The following is a 27,111-nucleotide window of genomic DNA, read 5'->3' as shown; positions in this document are numbered from 1 at the left end:
GCTACTGGCTCCATTATTTGCAAGCAAACATCTTCCACTTCTAACAGTTTAAAAAACTATATGTAGTTTTCGCTGTGAGCCACCTTGGGGGGTCTTCTCCCCTGAAAGGCAAAGTAAGGCCCCAGTTAGACAGAAACAGAACTCTTGTTTGCTGCTGCTTTGGGGGAGGGAGGACACGTGGTGCCCAATCACAGGTGAAATCTTTTTTTCACCCCACTGGTATCCATCGGCGATTTTCACTTCAGCCCCGGGGGGGATGAAGAAGAGGCAAATAGCTCGATTTAGGGCGCCATCCTACGCATGTTCAGGCACAAACAGTCCTACAACTCCCAGCATGCCCCAGTCAGCGCGGCTGGCCGGGGCATGCTCGGAGTTGCAGGGCTTTTTTTCCCGCTGGGCGTGCGTCGGGTTGCTCTGCGTCGGAAACGTGCGTCGTGCGTCACTCCGCTTTTTCCCGCGGAGTCGCGCGGCCGCCCCAACGCGCATGCGCGAGGCGTCGTCACCGCCTCTCGCCGGAGCCGCCGCCGCCGCCGCCGCCATTTTGTGCGCCTTCGCTGCCCTTTCTTCCTTCCCTCCGCACCTTCCCCGGCTCCGCTCGTGACTGAGGGGCGAGCCGATGCACCCGGGCGTGAAGGTGTTCGTGGGCAACGTGCCCGAGGAGACCTCGCAGGTGGAGCTGCGCGACCTGTTCGAGGCGGCCGAGCCGGGCGAGGTGCTGAAGGTGGCCCTCATGAAGCAGTTCGCCTTCGTCCACATGCGCGACGAGGCCGCGGCCGACCGCGCCATCGGCAAGCTCAACGGGCACCTGCTCCACGGGCACCGCGTCGTCGTCGAGCACTCGCGCCCCAGGCCCACCCACACCGTCAAGATCTTCGTCGGCAACGTCTCGGCCGCCTGCACCAGCGGCGAGCTCCGCGTCCTCTTCCAGGAGTTCGGCCCCGTCGTCGAGTGCGACATTGTCAAAGGTACCGGCGACGTCGGCGGACGGGGAGAGGCGGCCAGCGCCTCCGGGCACGTGCCGAGAGCGCGCGAGGGAGCCTCCGGGCATGTGCAGAGCGCGCGGAGGAGAGCCTCTGGGCGTGTGCGAAGGGCGCGGAAGGGAGCCCCCGGGCGTGTGCAGAAAGCGCGGAAGAGAGCCTGTATTAAAAAAAAAATAAAAAAAATTGGCCGCCTGTCAGGGCAGAAGCCCTCCCAAGGTGGCTCACAGCAATAAAATGCATAAAAACAGGCGCGACAGTTAAAACATGCCTCTGGGCATGTGCAGAGCGCATGCCGCGGGCCTCTAAGCATGTGCAGAGCGTGTGGGCGCCCCTCCCCAGAGGACCGCAAGGAGACCATCTTTCTCTCCAGGGAAAGATCAGCCCTTCCCTCCTCCCGGTTCTTTCTCGGTACTTGCAGGTTGACTGGCAGCCTCTGAGGAGGTTTCACTCCTGACAAATATTTATTGAGTTAAAACGTTTAATGTATTTATTTTCTAGCCCCGCCCGTCCGCCGGAAAAGCGTGCCCGAGCAGGTTACAAAGATCAGTAATAACGCCACAGCCTCTGCTCTCGATCTAAAAGACACAAGGAAAAGGTTGAGAGGGAGGGGAGGGGAGGGGTGGGGTGGGGGAAAAGTAAACTGTTACTGGTTACAAAGTTCAGCGGGTCATGGAACTGGGTCTAAACACAGTGGAAGGGCTGTAGTTTCCCATTCCTTTGTTAGTGGCAGTTTGTAGATGGGGAGGGAGGGGAAAGGAGGCCTCTAGGCAGTAAGGAGGTGTGCCTGACTACATTTTTAAAAAAATTTAAAGCATTTTTATCCTGCTCCTCAGACAAAAAGGCTACTGGACCAGCTTGCATATAATCAATAAAAACAAGACCGTTCCTGCCCGTAGCCTTAAAAAGCGTGGCACAAAAGGAAAAAGAGTTGGGGAGAAAAAAGGGTAAAAGCAAGTGGGATTCCAAATAATTATTGATAAGTCTTATAACTCTGTAAATTTAGTCTCTGTAAATTCGTCCAGTTCTTGTAAGAATATAAACGTTATATTCAGTGAGGTGACCATAGGCCCTCTAAAATGCGTAGAGTGTGCCCTTCCTGTTGAGTGACTGCAAGAACTGCTGGGTCAGAAGAAGAGTCCATCTTTCCCCCTCTGGCAAAGGGTGAGCAGATTGCTTTGCCCCACCTAGGGAAACTTACCACTAGAGCAATAAAAGCAATAACTTGTGTGCTTCAAAAGGTTCTGAGCCATGCCCCCCCCCCCTTGGTATAAGGGAGGAATATTTAATTCCAGCACTCACTGCCCTGACACAACACACAAACGCTGCAGTGGCCCAGCTCTCTGTGCTCTTTTCTAGTTATACCAGACCATGGCGGAGTCTGAAGTGATCAAAGATACTGAATCCCATCTCCAGTATACCTACTGCTGCCTCAAAGGTTTTGAAACTGCAATGTTGGGAGAACTTGCCATCTTCCTGTTTGGGTCGTCTTCCAGGATGGCCCGTTTGGCATACATCAGGGTCAGTGATATATGGCTGGAAGCTTCTGTACCTGCTTCCAAGGGGCAGACCTGTATCTTTGAGAATCTCCTGCCAAGTACAGATATGGTTATTCTTTCCCCACTATTGCTTGTTCTCTAACATAGTAGTACAATGTAGTATATTGATCCACCACTGCTACTATTGTAATGAGGCTCAAAAGACCCCAAGGATGACATGCCCATAGGGTAATCTGTGTTGGCTGGTTCAGTATCAAAAGGCTGTAATTGAGTGAGATTTATGCAAAGTCATAGGACCCTCTAAACTATCATTAGTTTACAAGTACTCATTCCAGTTTTACCGTTAATAGAACATTCAGCTTTGATCCCAAAGCTATGTGATCGCTGCTTTATGTGGTGGTGGAGAACATGGTCCAAATATTATCTCTCACTCTCCTCTCATTACCCTGGTGATTTTATCATCAAAATAGACGGTCTGTCTTGAGGAAAGAGATCTCTGAAGTTGCATACCTCCTTGTCTTAGTGCAGTTGCATATAATTCTTTAGACACTGAAACATCCACATGGCACAGAAATGCCCACATGCTATATTGCATTTATTAAATAAATAACATTCCATTTATTCATTTGAGAAATGTATGTACCACCCTTCGTTATCTCTGATGGTGGGGTACCCGGAGAAGGGCCTCAGTAGGAGGCCTTAAGGTCTTGCCAGGTTGATGTAGGAGTAGGCGTTCCTTAAGGTAGCTGGTCTTACGTTATGTGGGACTTTAACAGTAAAAACCTTGAATTGAACTCTGAAACCGGTAGCCAGTGAAACTCTGTCAGAACTGGTGAGATGTGTTCTCAGCAGGCCATCTTGGTTAGAATTCTAGAACCCACATTTTGAACCTGCCGCACTTTCTGATTGATTTTCAAGGGTAATTCCACAAAAAGCACAAGACACTAGTCTAAATAGGAGGCTGTCAGAACATGGATCACCATAGCTAGACTAATGCTGTCCAGGACAGGTCACAGGTGGCATACAACCAGTGGTCGTAAAGAGCATTCCATACTGCCAAGGACACCTGAGCCTTGTGTGATAAAGTTGGATTAAGGTGTACTCCCAAACATAGAACCTGGTCCTTCAGAGGGAGTGCGACCGTACCCAGGATAGGTTGAGCACCGTTTCCTCAGAATAGGGGACCGTGGTATCGCCGTCTTGTTGGGACTGAACTTCAATTTATTGGCCTTCATCCAGCTCATCTCTGAGCCCACTATGTTCCTGAATAAGAATGTAGATTGCCTTATTTCATCAGACCAGTGGTCCATTTTCTTACAACAGAGGCCATGTATGCGCACACAATGATAAGCCAGGATTCCTCGTTTTCCTTGGCTTACTGTGGACAAGCAGCATGCTGGTACATGCAGCCTTTTCACTTCCTGTTTACATACGCGGATAAAACTAGCCAGGAAAGGATAGCGTAGTGTGATGCCCAAACCCATGTTTATGGTTTACTCCACCTAAATAAATCGGGATTGTAAACCAGCATTTAACCAGGCTTTGCCAAGAGAAGCAAAGCAAAAACAAACAGGCTGTGTGCATGGGCATGCTATGAGTTCACATGGTGGTTTCATAAGGGAGGATTACTGGCTTTCATTATGTGTGAACATGATGTCATTCTCTGCCTAGGAAGGAAAAGTCTACCCTTCATTTTCCTTGTGCTATAAGGTAAGTATTTATCAACATCCTTGTCATGGTTATTACTTACGTGCACACCTGTATGTGATAAGGTGGTCCCACTTCACCTGAGATGTTTGGGACAACATGTCCATGTTTTCCCTCTTCCCCTTCCCTCCCCCTGAGGAGTTGATTTTAGGCGCCTGCAAATCTGAATGTGTTCCCGATGGTACTGGTTGGTGGTAGAATGTGCTGTGTGGGATAACCTCCTTTAATATCTGATGGATCCCTTCTAGATCTTGCTTAGTGATTTTACTTTACTACCATCTTCTAAGCTAAATTGATTGTACAGTGGCCAGAGTTGTAAGACAGCTGACCATCAGTAAACTCTTGTGAGCCCAAGCCCGTACTAGAGTCATGGGGAAATGCCTTCCTCAAGTGAGAAGCTGTCCAATCCATAACTGAACCCAGAGGGCAAGGGACTCTCACACAACAGTACCTGACAAAGTGTGTGTCTGCCGTGCTCTTCACCGTTAAGCACGTGCTGCTTGAATGTCCATATTTCTTAATACATTTTTCAGCCACCTGGTGTGCGACGTACAGATCTCATTTCATTTCTTGGTGAACCCCGGGGGGGGGGGGGGGCTGCTGTTTCAAAATTTTAAGCATAACTGGCTGAGTGCCCTGCTGTCCTCATTTCGGTCTGACAGGAGACGTTATAGTTGAACAGAATGGAAAACTGGAGCTGTTAGGACATACTCCAGGGTTGGTGCAGTTTGGCCTAGCTGCTGCTGTGTCATGCCGCTCCTGGTTTATTTACCGGCCTATGCTTGTGCCAAATACTGCTTCCCTTTTCAAAAGCAATTGCTAAAGAGGACAGGGTTTAAATAAAGCCCAGTGGAGTTCCGCATAGTCCTAAGGCTGGTAAGCAACTTTCTTAAAGATGCTGGAGTTCTACGGTTCCTAAGGTGGAGACCCGATCTCTCTCTTTCCCCTTTAGTCCCCAGTGCTAACTGCCTCGTGTTGGAGCAGTTGGCAAATGCTCTTGCGCCTTCCTGTGGTTTTTTTATAGCCATTGGCTTGGAAGATTTGCATGCTGTTCGGTCACTGAAGGAAACTATCCCTTGAGCGCTCAGGACTAAGATGATCAAACATTCCTTTTAGAGCTTTCCTGAGTCTGCCATAAAACTACAGGACCCGGCGTTGCACCATGCTTTACACAGCAATGACTTTGGAGGCAACTACCTCTTTGGCCCCAATCCTATCATTAAGTGGGGCAGGAGGGAGGTTCATGAGTTATCGCACTGCTGTATTTCTGGTAAGCAATGTGACCAGGCCTTAGAGCTTGTTCTTACACGTCTTCTGACTGCCACGTTCAAGTCTTGCTTGCGGTGTGTAATCAAAAGCAACATCCCATTATGTTCCTGGACAGCTGAATCCATCCTGAACCATGACATCAGTACTCTGTGTAGGTGGGGGTGTATAGAAGCACGGTAAACATCAGAATACTCAGTTGAGTGCTCTAAAGCACAGGTGGGGAATCGTGGCCTTCTACATGTTCCTGGACTACAGCTCCCATAATCCCTGACAATTGACCATGCTGGTTGGGGCTGATGGGAGTGAGACTCTTTTAAGAGCATCTGGAGGGCCACAGGTTCACCACTGCTGATCTGCAGTGTAGTAAATGTCCAGCCTTTATACGCCTTGATGCCATCCTCAGAGACTGGACAGAAATGTGGGTTTCTCATCCCTGGGTTTCTCATCTGGCTGCTGCTGTATGCTGCCTCTTTGTTACCGTTTTTAGATATATTATTTTGTTAACAGTAAATTTGTCTTTCATCCATTGTTATCTTTTTGAGTAAAACTATGCAGTGCCTCTGAAAGTTCTCTGGCCTCTTAGCCTGTTAATCATTTCCCCCCTTCTGTTTCTAATTAGGTAACAGCCCATGTTTGTCCCTATTTTTTTGAAAATCTGGCTTGTGTTTGGGCAGGCTCAGCAGTGTGTCCCTCCAGAAGAATGTGATATGTGTATGCGTGCTTATGTGTCAGAACAGGCCCTTTTATAGGCTGCAGAACAAATGAGTAGTTTGTTGATTTAGTAGTTAGCCCTCTTATTCTGTTGGGAAATATACAGCAACTTAAAACTTTGAAATAACGCTCAAGCAAGCATTGAGAATCAGAAAATTTGCCCCAGTTTTTGCAGCTACATATGTAAAACGTAAGTTGTGCCATGATTCTCACCTCTGAGTGCTTCAGTTTCCTCATGTTGGGCCAAAATTGAAAGTCAGTGGAAAGTCACTTGTCTGATCTCATCCTAGAGAGCGCAGTTCAGGAAATAGCGATCTAATATTTCTACTTTATTTGTCCTACCTATTTGATAGGGGATGTGATCATTGTGGCCTGCTGATACACCTGTTTTCATCGTCTGGAACCATAGTGAGACATAAAACCCTTGTGTTTTGGAAAAGGGACACAAGTTCCAGTTGTGAAGCCAAGGAGCAACTTTAGAGCACTGAACCTCTGATCCACCCCACTAGATACTTCTTTCAAGCACCATAGATTTAAATTGTGTTTTTGCTTCAGCTTGATCCAGCCTTGTTGGTTTATAATACCTGTTAGGTTGGAATACTAGGAAGCCTTAAATGTGTCAGCAGTTTTGACCGCTTGTTCGAACAGTTCTGGTAACCTTGAGCCTGTTAGATTTCTTAATCTGAATCCAGTAGGTAATAGCCTTAGCATCCAGAAGTGCTTGTCCTGTGTCTGCTCTGACCTGTAAGATTGGTGTCCTGGGAGAGAGGTAATAGGGAAGAAACACTGAGACCTGCTGGCATGTACTCCGTGCTGTTGAGCATACAGAGTAAAAGGGTGACCTCAGCCCTTTTCTAGTTTGTGTGGCCACTTGAAATTCACCTTCGTTAAAGTAGTGTATAATTCTCCCTATTTAGAAAAACATAAAATGTAAACTTGGGTCACAGCCTCCTCAAAGAAGAATAAAGTGTTTCTAAAAGCAGAATGCCAAAATTACTGTTGCAAAAAATGCACATAGGTGAAGCGTGAAGGTGTGAATGTGGAACAGCCATGTTCTCAGCATTTTTAATGGGGACCCAGAGCAACAGCATTCAAAGTACTTAGGATGAATATGTTGAAGTAGAGAGATGAAGAAGCGCAGAGATGGCGTGATATATTTTGGCTATCTCAGGGGATTATCCTGAGATGAGCCAAATGGGCAAATCCTCCATGCGGCTGAGGTGGTGTGTGAGCTATGGGGCAGGATGGGGAGCCTCGTGCTTAGCTTTCCAACATTAAGGGCAGGTCGACAGTACCTTGTGCCCTACTAAGTGCCAGTGGCCCATTCCTTCATTATGGCTGTCAGCGATGTAGAACAACCCACGTCAGCTGATTCAGTCTGCATAGTCCTGCTACCAAACAGATCGTGTGCTGCAGGTTGAGGCCTTCCTTGGTATCCAGGCCAGATCCAATTAGGAGGGGGTTCCGATAATAAAATGTCATGTGTTCGTTATTGATAACCTTCTATCTGCTGCTTTATCAGACTATGCCTTCGTTCACATGGAGAAGGATGAGGACGCTAGAGCCGCTATTGAACATCTTAATGGAAGGGAAGTCAAAGGCAAAAGAATTAACGTGGAACTCTCGAATAAAGCTCATAAAAGGGGGCCAGCTGGGCACGGGGGCCAGCTGGCCGGTGGAGCTGAGAAGAACAAAATCCCAACTGTAGAGAAACTCCAGCCCAGGAGTGATGGTTTGAGATCTGGTAATCTTGCCTTCCAGATGGCTGCTTCTACTTATTCCTCACTCGAATATGACTATCAGCAGCGCATGAACAGCAACAGTTTAACCAAATTTGACTCGCAGGACAGTCAGGCCAGGCAAACATCCCCCTCTTATTTTGGAAGGGATAGGAGCCCCCTTAGACGCTCACCCACGAGAGCAGGTTACATGCTTCCCATGGCAGCCCAGCAAGCATCCTACAGAGATCAGCCTTCTGCCTCCCTGGGAACAGCCTACAGAGACCAGCCTGCAGCATCGCTTGGGATGGCCTATAGACCCCAGCCCACTACTGGGCAGGCAGCAATGTACAGAGCCCAGCCCTCAGCCTTGCTCGGAAATGCATATAGAGCCCAGTCCTCAGTTCCCTTGGGAACCTCTAATGCCCAGCCAGCAGCCGCGACACTAACATCCTACAGCACCCAGGCAGCTGCCTACGAGGCCCAGGCAGCTGCTTCCCAAGTCCCCACTTACGAGGCCCAGCCCACTACGACATACGCTGCCACTTACGGGGCACAGGCTGCTGCAACGTACGCTGCTTCCTATGGGGCTCAAGCTGCTGCGCTCTCAGCGTCCTACGGGACCCAGCCCGCAACCAACCAGTCAGCCTTGTACAGTGCCCACCCCCTCTCGGCACAGTCAGCTTCCTACGGAGTCCAGCCAGCTGTCGGTCATGCAGCTGCCTACGGGGCCCAGGCTTCATCTGCTCTGTCTGCTGCATATGGGGCACAGTCTGCAGCAAACCTGGCAGCTGCTTATAACATGCAGGATGCCGCTGCCGCCGCTTCCTATAAAACGCAGCTTTCTGCTTCGCTGTCAAGCACCTACAGAGCCCCAGCAGAGGCAGCCTATGCAGCACAACAGTCCACTTCTGTTCCCTTAGCAGCTGGTTACAGAGCTCAGCCAGCATACAATGGGCTGACCCAGTCTGCACAACAGGCAGCCTCCTATTCAGGAATGTCTCAATCAGAAGCTGCTGGTCTCCATCCGCCGTATGAACGCACTCGCCTCTCCCCACCACGTGGCAGCCGTGAGGATCTCTACAGAAAAGCAGCTGCAATGAATAAGAGGTATGCAGCTAATCCAGCAGTAATGCTTTTCACCTGAATTGCGACTTCTGCCCAAGGATCTCTCTGCACTTTCAGAGGGACTTGAAGGAGTCTTCACTGGGCGGCTCTTGGGAGGTGGCAGACTTCATGCTAATGAATTGGCATTTGACTGGATGCAGATGTGGGTTGGGAGTGGGGCTCGCTTATTCTTCCCTGCACTGGCTGTGCCATTAGTTTCTCTCTCTCAGTCCGGCTGATCTTTCAACCCTTTTCTGTGCTTTACTCTTTGCGGGGAGGGGAGCAAATAGGGGCTGTACGCTACCATTTTTCCTGCCTGCACATTTCTGTGCATGATTATGAGTACATCTTTGTGAGAAGTGTTAGGTAGGAATCTCTGGGGAAAGAAAATCCCTAGGCAAGAGGATGTGTGGAAGGATCCTTGTATACCGGCCAGTGATGTGGATTTTGCGGAAAATTTCCGTTGCCTATTAGGTTAATTTGCATAAAGTCATGGGAAAATTTTCGGGTGGCATCAGAAAATGTTCTAATTTAGCATGTTTATTTTACTTGCATTTAGCTTTAAAAAATGCCCCATGTTAATTTTTTGTCCCACTACTACACAAGTATTTGACCTGAAATATTTGAGAGGGGAAATTAAAGTACACTTAATGTGATTTAAATGTTATATTATGTAGAAAGTTTTATTAGAATACCTGTACAAAAATTTAAGAAAACAGCATGTACTTCCCTTACATGGTTAAAATTTAAGAAAAAAACAAAAATACTGAAAATTGTTGACACACTAATTAATTTTAGCAACCCAAAGAACTGTGCATGATATTCTGACAACTACTCATCTTTTCCAGCAGAGTTCAGCTCTCTTCCACTGAGGTTGTTGGGGCATCTTCAGTTCTGCTGTCACTATTTATTAGTTCCATTTCACTCTGTTTTTCAAGGCCATATATGTATGCTAGGGATAATTACATGAAAAAACATTAATTACAGCTTTGAAACTGCCAAGCTTGCCAAATATTGTATTTGAAATTTGCATACATTCAGTTACTAATCAACTTATGAAATGGTAAATTTTCTGCAGAAAAATTAAGCACTGGAATGTTTTCCCGTTTTCTCAATTTTCCACATTACTGATACTGGCTCTGCTACCTGACCAGATCCTGCTATACAGAATGGAAAGTAGACCTTTTGAGCCTCCTTGCCTGAGATTGCAAGTAAGAGTTGCACTGGCTTGAACTCCTAGTAATGACAACAGAAGAATTATTCCAGCCCTGTATTCCAATTCCAAAGGGCCAGTGTAACTTTCTATGATCCAATCAAATTATGGGAAGCCAGGCCTGCACATAGCACCTAGTATTTCAGCCCCCACACTTCTGTCACCAGGAGAGTGGATTCTTTTTGGGCTGTGCTGTAGTTTGGGCTGAATTTGAGCCCAGTGTTCAGCTGTGGAACTCTGGAAGTAATATGTTAGCCCCTGAGTGTATGTTAAAATGCATTTTGCTTACCAGATAATGACAGGGAGCTGCTTGTGCCTGGCATTAAGGGATTTGAATGGCACACTTGTGCATTTGCCTTTAGGGCAGGTTTTAGTCCATGCTTCCAACTTCTTGGGAACTAACCACTGCATGTAGAGCTGTGAGGCCTCGTCATTTCATAGAGCTGTTCTTGACGTGCTCTTCTGATGCAAGGCTCAAGATTATGCTTAAATGGTCAGCAAGTATTCTGGTATTTCAGTACAGCTGAACTGTTGAGAGACCCACTGTGCCATCTGAGACAGAGGTAAATAGCCCAATTCTTGCAACAGGACAGTAGAGGAAAGATTGTCTTTTGGATTCCTCAAGTAGACCCATTTCTTTGCTTATATCTCAGCGATCCTCTTCTGTGCAGGGGCGGGGGAGGCCATCTCCATCTTAGAGTATGTATTATTTGGGACTTCGCCATGAGCTTTTTTTTATTTATCAAATGTCTCTTCTCTTAACCAGGTACAATTCTGACCTCTCAGATGACCGCCGTTTATCTGACCTCTCAGATTTCCGCCGTTTAGCAGACTCCCCCCATGCGTACCGCCATTCGCCAACAAAGGGTCAACTGGATTATCGCCGTCTCCCAGAAATGCAATCTGATTATGCCCGTTATGCGGGTGCCTATGGCGATTATTTGCGTAGCGCACAACTGCAGCTGCATGCTAGTTACCAGCGCCGTCTGTAGAGGATTTTTCCCCCGTCTCTCCTGGGGTGGGACTGCGTCATTGTTCTGGCGCCCGCCGTTGTGACACATTTAGCATAACCACAGCTGCTGCGTCCTTGATGAGCAGTCTTTGCTTTTTGATTTCAGAATATCCTTTTAGTCGCTACATTTCTTCCCACCCTTTGTCACAGGTGCCCTTGGCAGCACTTCTGTATCTCTTTTGTTGTTGTTGTTGTCCTTTCGTATTCTAAGTAAAGGGTCTGTTATTTACTTTAGTGAGCCATATTTCGCCATCCAAGACTAGCAGTTTTCTAGGAGAGTCGTTTGGGTTGCCATCTTAATCTCAGAGTTAGGGCTCTGTGCTTCGCCTCAGGAGCGCTGTAAATTGCTGCATATTCAACCATTTAAAACCAAAGTCCCAGGGTGAGGATGGGTGAACGACGTTTGCGTCCGGTTCCTTGGTCTTGCCTTTCTCCAGGTCCCGCCAGTGAGAAATAAAGCATCCTTTATTCAATCCTCATTCAATGTCCTGGTTCAAAGGATCACTTGATATCTTTTTTAAGTCAGCTCACTTGCTTTTATGTAACAGCATCCTTCACTGATTTCTTCTTGTGACTTGCCAGTATAGAGTGTGCAAGTAAACCTGATGTTAGAAGTAAGTTCAGGTTGTTTTTTTTTTTGTATTAACTGTAAATAAAACGTGGGGACAGAAATTTTAGAAAATCAAGTTGTCTGGTGGTTTTGGTGGTGATGTGTATGTGTGTGTGTGTGTGTGATTACATTTCATTTTTGCACATGTGTAAACCAACGCTCCCCAACCTGAGTCCTTCCAGATGTTTTGGCTTACAACTGCCATCATCATTGGCCATGCAGGCTATGGCTGATGGGAGTTGAAGTCCAAAATATTTCGAGGGGCCCTGATTGGGGAAGGGTGAAGTAAACAGTTGAACTCAGGGTCATCAGGAGCATCACTGCTAAATGGACTCGAGGCAGGTGACTGCAGTGCTGGACTAAGACCAGGCCTGTCAAAATATTTTGGATTCCTAAGATCCAAACTCCCACTGGTGCATAGAATATTTACAGGTCAGGTACTGCCCTTCAGGCCAGGGGCTTGAGGGACTGCGAGGTCTTTCTCCAGTTTTCTTGTTCCCGCAGTGTTGAAGACTGGTCCCTTCCTACGTAAATTGTAACAGTCTCTGCAAAGGTCTGTCCTTCCTGTGGTCTTCGGCAGACCAGTCACAAGGTTGTTGGGAATCCTTTCCAAATCTAGCTGCTCCATTTGCCCTTCATGGTGTCAGATTCTTCAGATAGTTGGTCACCGGAGCCTTTCTCACAGAGCTAATGTGACAGGAAAGTGAAGACTCCACACTGAAACCAAAGGTGTAGAAGAGAGGTATGGATTTGCGAAACTGAGGGGCTGAAACGATCTTGTCTGACAGGAGCTATTGTTGCTCCTGTTGACTCAGTGTAACTGCAGAGATAAATTTCTCGCCATATATATGAATGAGAGAGAACTGTCTATGAGCAGCAGCAATTAAAATTTGATCAGAGTTCTAAAACGGGTGCAGCTGCACAGTTAAAAGTGGAAAGCAGCACTGTCAACTGACAAATGTTGGCTGAACACTAGCTCAATCCAGAATAAAAGTTTAATAAAAATGCTTGGAATGAAGCCAGTCTTTATATATGTTTTTTTCAAGTAGCTAGATAATTGCTCGTTGAATGGCTTTATGTAGGATTATCTTCTCTGGGAAACCCATTAGAATGTGCAAACCTGCTGTACTATCCTGTTTTTAAGGACATGACTTCTTAGGCAAATCCTCCTAGTGACTTGCCCTCTTGGTTTCCACTTCGCCAGGCAGAATTGCCCAAGAACCAACTGTATAAGATCTAAATAATGCTCCACCTGGTCATTTTGTATCCAAACAGCCACATGGCCAAACTAAAATGTAACAGATTGCTCCATAAAATAAAAATGTGCAGTCGTACACATAATTCCCTTTCCTCCCTCTGTTAGTGGGGCCTACACCAAACTCCCCAAATACACTACAACTGTCAATAGAAGAGAGCAGTGTTTGTTTTTCCGTTGCTTGTATCAATCCTGGGAAACTTCTAACACAGTCACCTGGCTTGGAGACAAGGTAATTACACACTTTGAGGGATTGGGGTGGTGGTGGAAGTGTGCACAACTAGAAAGATATCTGATTGTACTAGTGTAGTCGTTAGAGGACTGCAGTGTTTCTCCTATTTATCTGGTCAGCTTTACAAGAGCTCATTGCCAATCAGTGAACTGCATTTATTAAAAATAGGATGTTGAAGCCTAAAAAAACCTCTAGAAAAAGACATTAGGAGAGCATAAGTCTACTGCCAGAAAATGGGATGCAAGTTGTTGAGGGTCAGCTGTCGTGCACCCCCTCCGGTAATTGGATAAGCTGTGATATCTGTTGGCAGTAGAGTTTAGGGACCAGGAGTACTGTGTGATTGGTATTGACAGAAAAGGAGTAGATAAGGTAAGAGCCAGCTTTGAATGGAGGGGCAGCTGAATGTTATGACTTAGAAGTTGGCCAGACTTTTGACTGCAACTCTGGGCAGATATTTGCATGGATCTCCATTTGACTTGCAGTCAATTAGGGTCCATTGACTTCATCTACTTCAGCCCCAGCAAGAACCACCCCAGGGTTCCAGCTGCTGAGGATTCACATAAGCTATGGTGCCAGTTCTATCCACACAAGCAGCAGTTCTTACACTTCTGGCAGTGCAGATCTTGCAAGTGGGATGAGTTTTGTTCCTTCATTTGTCCAAAATGGAAGGATATGCCCTAGCGCTCTGACTTCAGGTTGCTTCCCTTGCCCTTCAGAATGAGAGGACCCCTTTTAAGAAAATACTGATATTTTCCCCGCATTAAAAAAGTTGTTATTGCATCATGAGAGGTGTGTCTTGTGGAAAGTAATCAAACTGAGGAAGAAATCCATATTTTTACAATTAAACTCGAGAACTGAAACACATCAGTTTGCTACGGCCTTATGTAATCCTTGCATTTAAATAATTCAAGATACCATGATAAGAGTGCCCATTGCTATAAGGAAGCTTCTAATACTTTGTTTTGATTTTTAGTTGGTATTAAATACTGGCTGTATTTAGTGCCAACTAAGAATCAAAACTCAGAGTGCTAGAAGAAGCTTCCTTACAGCAATGGGCATTCTGAATCCAAGATTCCTTGCATTTCAGTAATTCCAAGGTCTGCACAGGGCCAGTGAGTCATATATGTTGCATCAGTTTGCAAAACCTCGGCCTGCTGCTAAGTGACAGTAATACAAAAGCTACCCACCCACCCTTCCTATGCCTGTTTAGTTCTGCCTGCGTAACGTTGGCTAGATCATGCCTTCTGATTTATTCTTAATAGTATGCAAAATCAAAATACTGATCTTGCACACAAGAGCATGTTCTATTTTCTCATTCCAGCCACAGCAGGACAGACTCCTGGGTCCCTGTAAAGCTGTCTCCTTCCTGGGCCCAGCTGTCTACATGAAAGACATTGTTTCCTGCCTTACCAGTACTGCGATAGCTACAGCAACAAACGCTTATGAAAGGGCTACACTCTAGAAGAGGAGGCACCTTTCTCCCACCAGTTAGCTCCTACATTGCCTGTTTACTGTCTTGTAGTGTGAGAGGGCATGCCCCTTTCTGCCAGAACCGTAGAGGATTAGGAGTGTGGCCTCTGAATGACAGTGGTAGCTGAGAGTGCTCTGATTGCAGTACTGTCGGTGTTGTACTGTGTGGGTGTATGCTGGCTAGCCAGGAGCCTTCCTCTAGCTTTAACATCACTACCCATGTCAAGCACGTAGGACTTGACTTCAAGCTCTTTGCCAGTGTCAGTACAGCACATTGAAGCAAACCCACTCCTTCATAATGGTTTTTGACATCAAAACTACCAAGGCTCAAGGTCTTCTCTGCCAAGATGGTACCATCAGTTCAAGTACTTCTCAGTCACACTAGGAGGGGAGATCTGTGCAATCCCCAGGGACCTCAGGAACAGGAAGGATTTGAACTTGTGCTGTCCTTAAGGGCAGGTTTGCGGTGATGCTATCTTATTCAATAAAAGCTATACTGATTGCTGTATCATTGGCTTGTAAAATTTCACATCCAGACAGAAGTCACCAAGTTCACACTCTGACAGCATTTAGAATCCACCAAAATATTCAGGATGTTACTAGATTTGTAAAACCCAATTTCCACAAAAGCAGCTCATTCTCTGATCAGACTTTTCCACACCCTGAGACCAAAGAACTGCCTACATGAGGCTGTCCCTGAGTTGTTGGACAATCTGTGCCCTGACAGCCTGGGCTTCGCTGGAGATCTGAACAAATGGAGTCTGCATGGGAAGCTCAAGTTCAGCTTCTTCCTCCTCCATCAACTCTTCCCCTTCTGCTGGTTCTAAGGGGAGCTTGCAGCTAAGGGCAATGTGCAGGATGCAGTGTGCCAGGAAAATCTGGCAGACCTTCTGGGGAGTGTACTGCAAAGAGCCTCTGGACTTGTCCAGGCATTTGGAGCACCTCTTCAAGAGGGTGCAAGTCTGGTGCAGAACAGAGAGGGCTTCCTTCTGCCAGGCATTGTACTTTTCAGCCAGGCTACAAGGAAACCGATTTGGGGTCATAAGCCACGTTTTCAAGGGGTAACTCCAGCCCCCTGTGGACAGAAGGGGAAATGTGATAGGTGTTAGTGAGGGAGGGATGCATCAAGGATGGTGCAGAGACCCACGCCTGGGTGGGGGTCAAGCCTTGTTCCATCAAGCATTCTCAATTCAGCCTTGACTCTTAAGTGCAAACATTTTCCCGTTTTGTAGTCTGGGGTTTTTAGCTATAGGCGGTGCCACCCTGCATTAAAATTTGAAATACACCAGTTTCTGGAGCCCTTGCCCATGTATCTTATAACTTGCCCCTCTCACGTCATCCTACAATTTATCAGATTATGCTCCCTCACCCTCCCCTGCAACACACACACCTGTTAGCTGGTTTCTGTAATTTGGACTCAGTGAGCCTTTATCATCTGGATCCAAAGGGATACTTCACACCATGCCTGTTGCATAGACTTTATCTCAGAGAGGATCTTCCATCCTTCCTTTGTCCCTCATGCTATTTCCTGAGCAGCTTGCAAGTGCATTGCTAACAATGTTGGGAAAGACAGGTTCCCTTCTCTCCCCATCTTTCTTGCTTCGATGGCAAAGGTCCAGTCCTGCCAGACAAGTTATGTCGGTTCAGTTGACAGGAATTATTATTTGTGCCTTTACATAGGTTTTGTCCCCACCTAAGACTTAACCTGGTTTGGCTATCGGCATTCTGCTCAAGAATGTTGAGAATTACAGTTCTGCGAGAGTGCTGGTGCTCTCTCTCAGCACCTCACAAAATGACAGTCTTGGAACATAATCCTGTGTAACCTATGCCAGACACGTTGCTTAAATGGCAGAAGATACTGCCACGCAGGGCATTACTTTAAAAACCCTCAATTGATGTACATGATTTATGATGTCCATGGTGGTACACTTTTGCCTATAAAAGCTCATGCCACGATATCGTAGTTAGCTTTGGGGATGTCACTACATTCCCTGCTTTAATATCTAGCATAAATTCCGTTTGTATCCTACCCTTCATCCAAGGACCTCAAATGTGGCATACAAGGGATCTCCTCCTCCCCAAAACTCCATGAAGCAGGTGAGGATGCGATACACTGCTATGCCCCTGGTGCGCTTTACGACTGAGAATTTGAACCCAGGTTTCACTCTGACCCAAATATTTAAAGCTTCCCATTGCGGCTCCGTCTGCGACAAGTCTTGGAAGGAAACCCTTGAGCACGAAATTACGTCCCGTCGCCGCGCGCGCGCGCGCCGTCTGCAAGCTAAAGCGTGTGTCGCGGGCTGGGACTCGCCCGGCAAACGCAGCGGCCCGAGCCGGGCCCCGTCGAGGGGGCGGGCGGGCGAGCGCGGAGTCCTCGAGGATGGCGGCGTCGGGGCGGGAGCCCGGGCACTTCGCCGCCGCCTGGACGCTGCCGTCGCGGGGGCCGCACGCCAGCTGCATGTGCACGGAGCGGGGGCTGCGGGCGCTGCGGCGGGCCAGCTCCTCCTCGGAGGGCGCCGCTGGGCGCAGCCCCGGCGCGGGCGCTGCGGGGAAGGCGACGCAGGGCGCGGCAAGGAGCTGCGCCGAGCAGCTGGAGGCGGCGGGCTGGCTGGTGCCGCGGGGCCGTCTGGAGGGAGCCCGCGGGCAGGGAAGCCAGCGCCGGCCTGACTGCGGCCGCGCCCGGTCACGCTCCCCAGCCCGCGGTGGCCGCCTCGTCCAGGCGGCGGCCCCGCAGCTCCGCTCCTCTCTCGGGTGGTCCGGGAGAAGCGCCGCTGGCGCGGCTGCATCCGCGGCGGGGGCCGGAAGAGAATCGCCCGCCATCGGCTCCTCGCCGCCGCCGCCACGCCCGCAAAGGCTGGGTGGGCGATGGTCGCCTCTCCTCCGCCCATTGCCGAGGCAACCGCCCCAGGAGCGGGACCGGGGGATAACTTCCTCGGCAGGAGCAGGAAGTCTCGCCCTCTTTCGCGGACGGCGATTGGTAGGCGCCGCGGCCGTTCTTCCGGAGTTCTGCCGTCCCGTAGTCGTCTCGCCTGCAGTGATTGGTAGGCGTTGCCGCCAGTTTTCTCGGTTGTCACGCCTACTGCCCTAAGGGACCTATCCCTATACTCCTGGACCAGCCCCCTTCCTGGGCTTGTCCGTTGGCGGAGGTGGGAGAAAGCTAAAGCCCCGCCCTCCCTCGCCGCGATTGGTCGTACCACAGAGATAGAACGTGGAAGAGGCGCCTCTCCCCGCATGAATAGAATACTCGCGGGTTTTCATTAAAAGCCTGTTTTAAAATCGCCTAGGACGGAAGTGAGTGCCGACCATTGAAATCCATGGAGAAGGCCAGAATTCTGTTGTAGCTTGTGATTGGGCACCAGTGTATTCGCCACCAGCGTCCCAAACTAATGGTAGCAGGCGTTCCTGTTCTTTCTAATTCGGGTTTTCTTCCTTGTGGGAATGTTTACTTTTTGGAATTTTTAAACAACTAAAAAATAGAATGGTCCAATGCAAATTCCAATGTCATCATCCCTATATTGCAGGGTCTGACTGTGGCTGAGAGAGAGAAAGAGTGCCTTACAACAGTCCTGTAATGTAATCCACTCTTAATATTTTGGGTCAGACGTTAGGCTTCGGGTTTTCAGCCCCAAATCCCCCATACAAAAGATCCTTCAGGTTGCAGCAAAGGCCCATCTCCTAAAATTTCCCCACATATCCCCTCCCAGCCCTAATCCAGCACTCAGTTGCACGCAAAAGTCTCATTTCCACTACCTTGCATGCAGCATTGAAAAGAGCGTGCCATTGCTGCTATTTTTTGCCCAGTCATGGCCATGAGAAATCCTGGATTTTTCCATTGATCTCTATAGGAAGCTTTCCTTTCCATCTGCGGAAAGGGATGGAGGGGAAGCCAAGTAGTACCGTATAACACTGTGTGTTATTCTATACGTTTCGTACGTCTCTGGTTGCAGCTGGGATTAAGTGGGGGTCTCAAACCAACCATGCACCCAAACACCAGGGGTCCCCAAACTTTTTGGGTCAATGGGCACATTTCAAATTTTGAGAGAGTGTTGTGGGTGCTTTCACAAAATGACTGCCATGGGGATAAGCCTTGCCCATTCATAAAACGCCTGCCATGCGAGGCGTGGCCAATTACAAAATACTCCTTTCCCCAAAGACAAACTCGTGATATTAAAGGAAACATAACTTGCCCAAGAACCTAAGTATAAGGCAGAGGTGGGGTCTGAGCTCCAAAACACAAACACACTCTTTTGAACCCAAATAACGATATGCCAGCCTTCCAGTTTGTTTGTTTTTTAATCTTTAAAAATAAGGAGGGGCTGGGATCCTGGCAGGTGCCAAGAGAGGTGACTGGGGGTACCCACATTGGAGACTACGACCACACACCTTTATGGTCGACTCAGTCTCCAGGCTGGCTTTGTTAGCCATTTTTGGGATTACAGAGCCACTAGGGAGCCTTGGGAGGAAATAATTTATCCTGCAAGACGGTTTAAAAATCTTAACAAGAATACCAAGGTGAGAGTAAAGTTGTTGTTGTTAAGTCGTGTCCGACTCTTCGTGACCCCATGGACCATAGCACGCCAGGCCTTCCTGTCCTCCGCTGAACATTGATCTTACATTCCAGGTTCCTAAACAATATTGTTCTTTACAGCATCAGATTTTCTTTTCACCACCAGACACATCCACAGCTGAGTGTCCTTTCGGCTTTGGCCCAGCCGCTTCACTCTTTCTGGCGCTACTTGGAAATTCCCTCTGCTCTTCCCCAGTAGTATATTGGACACCTTCCGACCTGAGGGGCTCATCTTCCGGCATCATCTCTTTTAGCCTTGTGATACGTTCCATGGGGTTTTCTTGGCAAGAATACTGGAGTGGGTTGCCATTTCCTTCTCCAGTGGACCACATTTTGTCAGAACTCTCTGCCATGACCTGTCCGTCTTGGGTGGCCCTGCATGGCATGGCTTATGGCTTCACTGAGTTATGCAAGCCCCATCGCCACAACAAGGCACTGATCCATGAAGGAGAGTAAAGAGCTGTCCATAAAAAAACATGGAACAATCTCAGACTTCAGCATTGCTGTGATGGGGGTGTGTGGTGGGGGAACTGTTTCAAAAGAAACCAGTAAGCTCTATTTGCTTCCACCAGATTTCGGTTTATTTGTGATAGCTTGTTTTGCTTCCCTTTCTGATTTCAACATGACTGTGTGATTATTTCCAGTGATTTAAACATATGGACCCTGTTAACCCAAAGAGTTCTCTTGAAATAATTGTAATATCCTGTTAAGTCAATTGTTCTGTCTGCATCTGGATAACTGAACTGTATAATATTTCACCTTAGATCTTGAACTGTAATATTATATTTCACCAATAAAGAGCAAAAAGGTTTTAAAGTCTTTATTAAAGAATTATTGTAAGCCACTATCTATCAAGCACAGCTCCCTTCTTCTAGGTAAACATCATCATGATACAGGGTGGTTATGACCCCAACCTGTAGAACGGGAATTAGATTGTCTCTTATATCCACCCTTGTCTCCACTTGCTTTAGGGAGATTATAACTGGACTATATTTGCACATCAGTGTTTAAAAAAAAAAAAAATATTTAGGCACATTTTCCCTACATAAGAAGTTGGGTTTGAAAGAGCGGTGCTGTTCCTTTGCGGAGACAAGAGAGGGTACCCATGCAGCTGGTAATTCACTGCAGCAATACATTCCTGGATTTCTGAATTGTTTCCTATGAGTAGCTCTCGCTTTTACCCCTCTAACTGAAACAAAATAAGGTGTCTCAAATGAACCTGGATGTCCCACCTGCAGGCAAAGGAATTGTTAAGTGTTGGACTTCATAACACTGAGCTGCTCTTCAGAGTCTGTTTCCCTAAAAGACGGTCTACAATCTTTTCAGCCCTAAGGGCTGAATCCAGTGTTGGTGATAGACCTGGGGCTGTGCACACACACACACACACACACACACACACTGGGGAATGTTAAATACTGTTATTCATTACATTACACACACACGCTATTGTTTCCATACTTTGCAGCACTTCTTCGCGCCTCTTGGTAGCTGGAGCGCTCAAAGGTAGCTAGAGACAGAGAGCTCTCTGATACAGTCAGAAAACCCTCTGCAGTTTTCCAGCTTTTAGCTAGTCCCCTGTGGCCTGCCATCAGCATGAACACGACTAATTCCTCATATGTCACTTCTGCATCTCGTTCTTCTCATATTGTTAATATGCTGATGTAGCACATACGCAAGGATTTCCATCACAAGACTTTTTCATACTGATGTCTAAAACCTTATGGAAAGATGGGTGAAACAGATCCGGTGGTGGTGGAGTGAACCAGGAAGAGATGGGCTTATTGAGAAGGTTGAGTTAAGGCGCAGTCCTATGCATGTTTAGGCAGAAAAAAGTCCTACAGCTCCCAGCATTCCCCAGTCAGCCATGCTGGCTGGGGAATGCTGGGAGTTGTAGGACTTTTGTGTGTGCCTAAACACACATAGGATTGCGCCCTTAGAGTCATACAGAAGCAACAATGGTGAAGGAAGTCCATATGAACATAAGAAGCTGCCAGACTACTTGTTCATCTAGCCCAATATTATCTATTCTGACCACTCTCCAGAATCTCAGAGAGAACAGTTCTCCCTATCACCAGACCCTTTTTAAAAATGGAAATGCCAGGAATTGAACCGGGGATCGTTGGTACACGCAGCATGTTAGCTGTGGTCGCTCCCCACCATATGAAACTCCCATAGTGAGTCAGATCCTTGGTCCACCAGCACTGTGTTTCACCTGGGAGCAGCTCTCTCAGATCTCAGCTGTTCTTCTGCCCAGCGCGTGTGCTAACACCATGAAACTAATATGACCTCTCCTGAGCATATGCAGAGTGCATTCTCTTCCATATGGAGCAGGGATGGGCGACTTGTCCTCCTCTAGTTTTTTTGGCCTAGAGCTCCCATCACCCCCCACAATTGGCTGATGCTGGCTAGGGCTGATGGGAGCTGTAGGCCAAAATATCTGGAGGGCCACAAGTTGCTCGCCGCAAGTTGTTTCTCCCACAGATCCATGCGAGCTTGAGAAACTACAAAAATGTGGGTTTCAGGACCCGCGTATTCTCTCATAGATACGTGTGGGTTTGAGAGAAGCAGCTTGTGGTTCCTCGATGAAAGGGAACGCACTCTGTACATGCTCAGGGGAGACGCGGGCCTAGCCCTATGGCTTCCAGGTAGATCTGAAGCAAGGCCCGACACCAGCCACTAAACAAGGGCCGCGTGTGTGTACAGCGTGGGGACAAACTGCCTCTCGGAACCTCCGTGACGGCGCCGCAGTTTCGGGCGGAGGGAATAAGGAGGGGCCGCCTTCCCTCATGGGAAGCGCGTCAGGCGGTGGGCGGAGCCTGCGTGAGTGACGACTCAGGAGGAGGCGGGGCTACATCCGGAAGCGGCGGCCGGGGGGAGATCATGGCGTTGAACGCGGCAGGTAAGTGAGCCGGGAGGGCGGTGACCATGGCAACCGGGCCTGTTGGGCCTGGCCGGAGGCCAAGCTGCCCCGGTGACCGGGGTGAGAGGAGGTGCGGGAGGGAAGAGATGGCGTCCCCCGTCTCAGCACCCGCTCCTGCCTCCCTCTCCCGGCGCAGGCAACGACGACGCGGAGTGGGAGCCGCCTTCGGAGGCGGAGCTGAAGGTGATCCAGGCCCGGCGGGAGCGGCAGGACAAGATCAGCAAGCTGATGAGCGACTACCTGCTCAAGGGTTACCGCATGCTGGGCGACTGCTGCGAGGACTGCGGGGTAAGAGGGCGCCCCGGCGCGTGTGCAGAGCGCGACGCGGGGGGCACGGCCCCGCTGGTTGGGGGCAGTGGGAATGCAGCCCCCCAGATCAGCACGGCCCCGCTGGTGGGGGGCAGTGGGACTCGCAGCCCCCCAGATCAGCACGGCCCCGCTGGTTGGGGGCAGTGGGAATGCAGCCCCCCAGATCAGCACGGCCCCGCTGGCGGGGGGCAGTGGGACTCGCAGCCCCCCAGATCAGCACGGCCCCGCTGGCTGGGGGCAGTGGGAATGCAGCCCCCCAGATCAGCACGGCCCCGCTGGCGGGGGGCAGTGGGACTCGCAGCCCCCCAGATCAGCACGGCCCCGCTGGCTGGGGGCAGTGGGAATGCAGCCCCCCAGATCAGCACGGCCCCGCTGGTGGGGGGCAGTGGGACTCGCAGCCCCCCAGATCAGCACGGCCCCGCTGGTGGGGGGCAGTGGGACTCGCAGCCCCCCAGATCAGCACGGCCCCGCTGGTGGGGGGCAGTGGGACTCGCAGCCCCCCAGATCAGCACGGCCCCGCTGGTGGGGGGCAGTGGGACTCGCAGCCCCCCAGATCAGCACGGCCCCGCTGGCTGGGGGCAGTGGGAATGCAGCCCCCCAGATCAGCACGGCCCCGCTGGTGGGGGGCAGTGGGACTCGCAGCCCCCCAAATCAGCACGGCCCCGCTGGCTGGGGGCAGTGGGAATGCAGCCCCCCAGATCAGCACGGCCCCGCTGGTGGGGGGCAGTGGGACTCGCAGCCCCCCAGATCAGCACGGCCCCGCTGGTTGGGGGCAGTGGGAATGCAGCCCCCCAGATCAGCACGGCCCCGCTGGCGGGGGGCAGTGGGACTCACAGCCCCCCAGATCAGCACGGCCCCGCTGGTTGGGGGCAGTGGGACTCGCAGCCCCCCAGATCAGCACGGCCCCGCTGGTTGGGGGCAGTGGGACTCGCAGCCCCCCAGATCAGCACGGCCCCGCTGGTTGGGGGCAGTGGGACTCGCAGCCCCCCAGATCAGCACAACCCTGTTGGTTGGGGGCAGTGGGAATTGCAGCGCCCTTGTGGAAGGGGGCATTGGAAGTCCCCTCGTGTGATGTTGGATGGGGCCCCATGTGCCACGCTGTAAGTATCACGAGATACAGCCATTATGTTGCAAAAGAAGTGCTATGATCTGGAGGAACACAGAGGAAAGGGTGGTGAAGGGTGAGCCACTCAGCATAGGAGAGGTAGCGTTGTGCAGTACAACCATCGCTGTACTGATGTACAGCCATTTTCAGGAAGGAGCTGAGAGTGTCCTATTGCGGGACTAAGGGTAGAAAGCCACAACAGTCGCACAGGTGCTCTGCTGTCCAGATGACCGCAGCTGTGTCCTGACAACAATACCTGAACAAAACATGGAACACATTGGGGCAATAAAGTTCCTGGGTGCTGCTAGTATCCCCCCCCCCCAATGTTTTAGAGTGTTCCTTTCCTCAAGGGGTGATGATGCAAACAGGAATGGAATCTTTTTCAGGAGGGAATATTGCTTGGTCTTGAGCATGAAAGCTGTTGATATATCCCTGTAGTTGATGGCAAAATAATGGGGAAATTGTGGCCAGGTTTGCATCCAAGGATTTTGTGTGTGTTTCAAAGTGGAGAAAGCTCGCCCGCCTTTCCTTAGTACCGGACTTCTTTTCCCTGTTGACATTGGCTCTAGGTGCTGTTAGGCTGAGTTTTGGTGGCTGGAGCCTGGGTTTTCATTTATTTCATTGCCATTTCTTTTCCTCTCCCCCTATTGTGTTTAAAAGAGTGAACACTGCATTCCTTTGCAAAAGCTGACACTTTTTTTCTCTCTCCTTCCCTTCCATCCCCCCTGCAACCTTGTCCTTCCAGACCATTTTGTTACAAGACAAGCAGAAGAAATTGTACTGTGTTGCCTGCCAAGAACTTAATTCTGATGTTGACAAGGACAATCCGGGTACGTTTGGGGTGGCGGAGGGAGCTTTTTACTCTTTCACCGTAATGTCTAGCCCCGTAGTCAACTCTGGAATGGATTGGGAGGCATGGGAGACCTGGAAACATGGAATGGGGGCTGGGCCTTCCCCCCGCTGGGACCAAAGGCTTCATTTGTTAATTAACTGCATCTGCCGCAGCACTGGAAATCATTCACAAGCCAGACTCTGTTTCAGGGAGCTGAAGTGCTGCTGTCACTATAGAATGTAATTGGCGCTGTAGCTGTTGCTTCGTATTCACTCTCTGATGGCTCTGGCAACCGAGAGGATCTCTGTTTTCACGGCTGTCTTGTTCACAATGGTAGTTGGCTGCTGGATGTGCCGGGAAAGAAGCTTTGCTGTTATAGGAAGGTTTGCGCTTGACGAGAGGTAGTAGTTCAGGCTTCCATTATTGCCAGACTGTCCAGTTGTGCTTCCCAGTTTGTTTTCCTTGGGGTGCTTGCAAGACGCTGGCTGGGCAGGACTGGAGCAGGGACACAGGCTGGGCTGTTCCGCAGGAGGAACAAGGCCCCGTGGTCATGTCCGTGCACGTCTCTCTGTTTCTGCAGCCCTGAATGCTCAAGCTGCTTTGTCCCAGGTGCGTGAACGCCAGCTGGCTGCCAACTCTGAGGACGTCGCTTCCCCCGGGCACGTCTCCTCTCTACCGACGCCTCGCCACGTGCCGCGCCCTGAACACTGTGAAGGGGCAGCCTCAGGACTCAGAGCTTTTGCCCCCACCCCGGCCCTCCCTGCCCCTGTCGCAGTGCCAGCCTCTCCACCGCCCGTTAGCGCCCTGACTGTGGCAGAGGAGGCCGTATTGCAGAAGATCAGCTGGGCCAGCCATGAGCTCCAGCAGAGCACTTCCATTGAGACGAGCATACAGCTCTGTTCGCTTATTCGTTCCTGCACGGAATCCCTGAGGAGCATTAAGGAACTGCTGCAGTAAGGGGGGGGTGGGGGTGGCGCCTTGATCTGCCAGGGCATTGCCAGACCATGGTTGCAGGGGCCATGCCTGCAGCACAAAGCGATGTGCCCTTTAGAGGCTAGCATTCGAGCAGTGCAGACAAGACTGTGCTCTTTCTTCTGATTAAAATGTGTGCTCTCCGTTTCATCCCGCTTGTCTTGATGTTTGAGCAACGTTACTGGGAATTTGTGGAACGGTGATTGCCAAGGAGCTGACACATGGATGGGAGGCTGTGTTTCCCTTCGTGGGTCACAAGTTGGACAGTCCTTAACATAAGAGGATTTTTTCAGGGTGGATTGTAGGCCTCGCTTTCTCCCTCGTGAATTTTCTGCACTGCTGGTGGGTGGTGCGAGGCCCAAGCAGCTGGTGAAATCATCACACACGCATGCACCAGCCTCCTTAGAACCCTCTTGGGCTCTTATCCCAACTTTAGTTGTGGGGGTCGGGGGGAAATTGTCTAGCATGTGGTTGCCAAAAGAAGAACATTGGTGGGGCTCTAATGGCCATTAAAAGCATGACAGTTAAGAGTAGTTCATCAGTATTCATTACCTTTTCCCAGTTCTCCCTATTTCGAAATGTGTGGGGGTTTGAGCTAGCTTTTCATTTGGGGCATCCAAGAATAGGAAGGTAACAAAATGCCATGCTGCTTTAACCCATCTCACGCCCACAGCCCACCACAGGCCAAAAGCATTCTTCCTGATCTATCCTCACAGTTTGGACCACCCTTCCCCAACCTGGTGTCCTCCAGATGTGGAGGACACCAAGTTGGGGAAGGGTGGTTTATAGTAGTTGGCCAGGAAAAGGAATAACAAGATGTGCTGTCATAAGGGTTTTGCAGAGTATGTTCCAGATGGCTTAAGGAAGTGAGCCAAGCTGCTCCTTGGAAATACTGAAACACTGCAGGCTGCCTTGTTAATTCATACCAACTGGGAAGCCCTGTCTTCACATGATCCTATGTATGTGTCTCAGCTGTTAGGCTATACCTGTCAAGCACAGTGCAAGAGAAACCTTGCTCGCTCCTGGCCATATCAAAAACAGTGAGGGATGAGGTCAGGCGTGAAGATGTGCACCAGCTTTCATTCCAGTATCTCAAGATTGAAGGCATATTGTCACACATTTTTTTCTATCCCCACCTTTATAAAAGTTGCATGCTGGTTTCTACTTTGAATTAGAATGGTTGCCTCTATATGCACCCCAAATTTAATTCAAATATCTGTGATTCAATAGACCACATGGCAAACAAACGGAAGGGCAAATAGGTTAATCCAGTAGCCCACAAGTGCAGGCCAGACCCCTGGGATAGGCCGTGACGCACAAAATTACAGTGTGGGAGAAAATCATGGTGCAACAAAGTCAGATGAATTCTGAGCAACGGAAGGCCACCCAAACAGGTGCACACACAGAGAGAGAGAGAGAGAGAGAGAGAGAGAGAACATCTGGCAGCATCCATGACTGGCTGTTTTTAGGAGGGACCTGGAGAAGCCATTTTCTAATCTAATAGCCGTGTTGGATCTTTACAAGCAGTAATGAACATGAGTAACAGGCAGCTTTGTACAAGAATTCTGTCCTCTTGCCAATGAGATATTCTTTATTTATTGAATGCCCCCTAAAGTAAATTTATCT

At 49.4% G+C, this 27,111-nt stretch overlaps 2 protein-coding genes across 3 annotated transcripts; both read left to right on the top strand.

Moving 5' to 3' along the window:
• The first annotated feature begins 504 nt into the window (after window positions 1-504).
• Window positions 505-20,193, top strand: LOC146334286 (uncharacterized). Of its 2 annotated transcripts, none has more exons than XM_084824547.1 (3): window positions 505-965; window positions 7,686-8,991; window positions 19,454-20,193. In XM_084824547.1, the coding sequence occupies exons 1-3, from the start codon at window positions 617-619 to the stop codon at window positions 19,467-19,469; spliced, it is 1,671 nt and encodes a 556-aa protein (XP_084680673.1). In that variant the 5' UTR covers window positions 505-616; the 3' UTR covers window positions 19,470-20,193. The 2 variants fall into 2 exon arrangements, with proteins under 2 accessions (XP_084680673.1, XP_084680672.1); XM_084824546.1 differs by lacking the exon at window positions 19,454-20,193 and adding an exon at window positions 10,968-13,162.
• A 2,016-nt stretch (window positions 20,194-22,209) lies between these two features.
• ZNRD2 (zinc ribbon domain containing 2) lies at window positions 22,210-26,648 on the top strand. The gene is made up of 4 exons (XM_084824563.1): window positions 22,210-22,246; window positions 22,404-22,555; window positions 24,427-24,511; window positions 25,094-26,648. Exons 1-4 carry the CDS (start codon window positions 22,228-22,230, stop codon window positions 25,468-25,470), a joined length of 633 nt encoding a protein of 210 aa, XP_084680689.1. The 5' UTR covers window positions 22,210-22,227; the 3' UTR covers window positions 25,471-26,648.
• The last annotated feature ends 463 nt before the right edge of the window (window positions 26,649-27,111 follow it).

Source organism: Heloderma suspectum, chromosome 17 (genome assembly GCF_057233095.1).
Source record: "Heloderma suspectum isolate Gila_16-S chromosome 17, 16-S_ref, whole genome shotgun sequence".
NCBI lineage: Eukaryota > Metazoa > Chordata > Lepidosauria > Squamata > Helodermatidae > Heloderma > Heloderma suspectum.
This window is presented reverse-complemented; position numbering and strand designations above follow the sequence as displayed.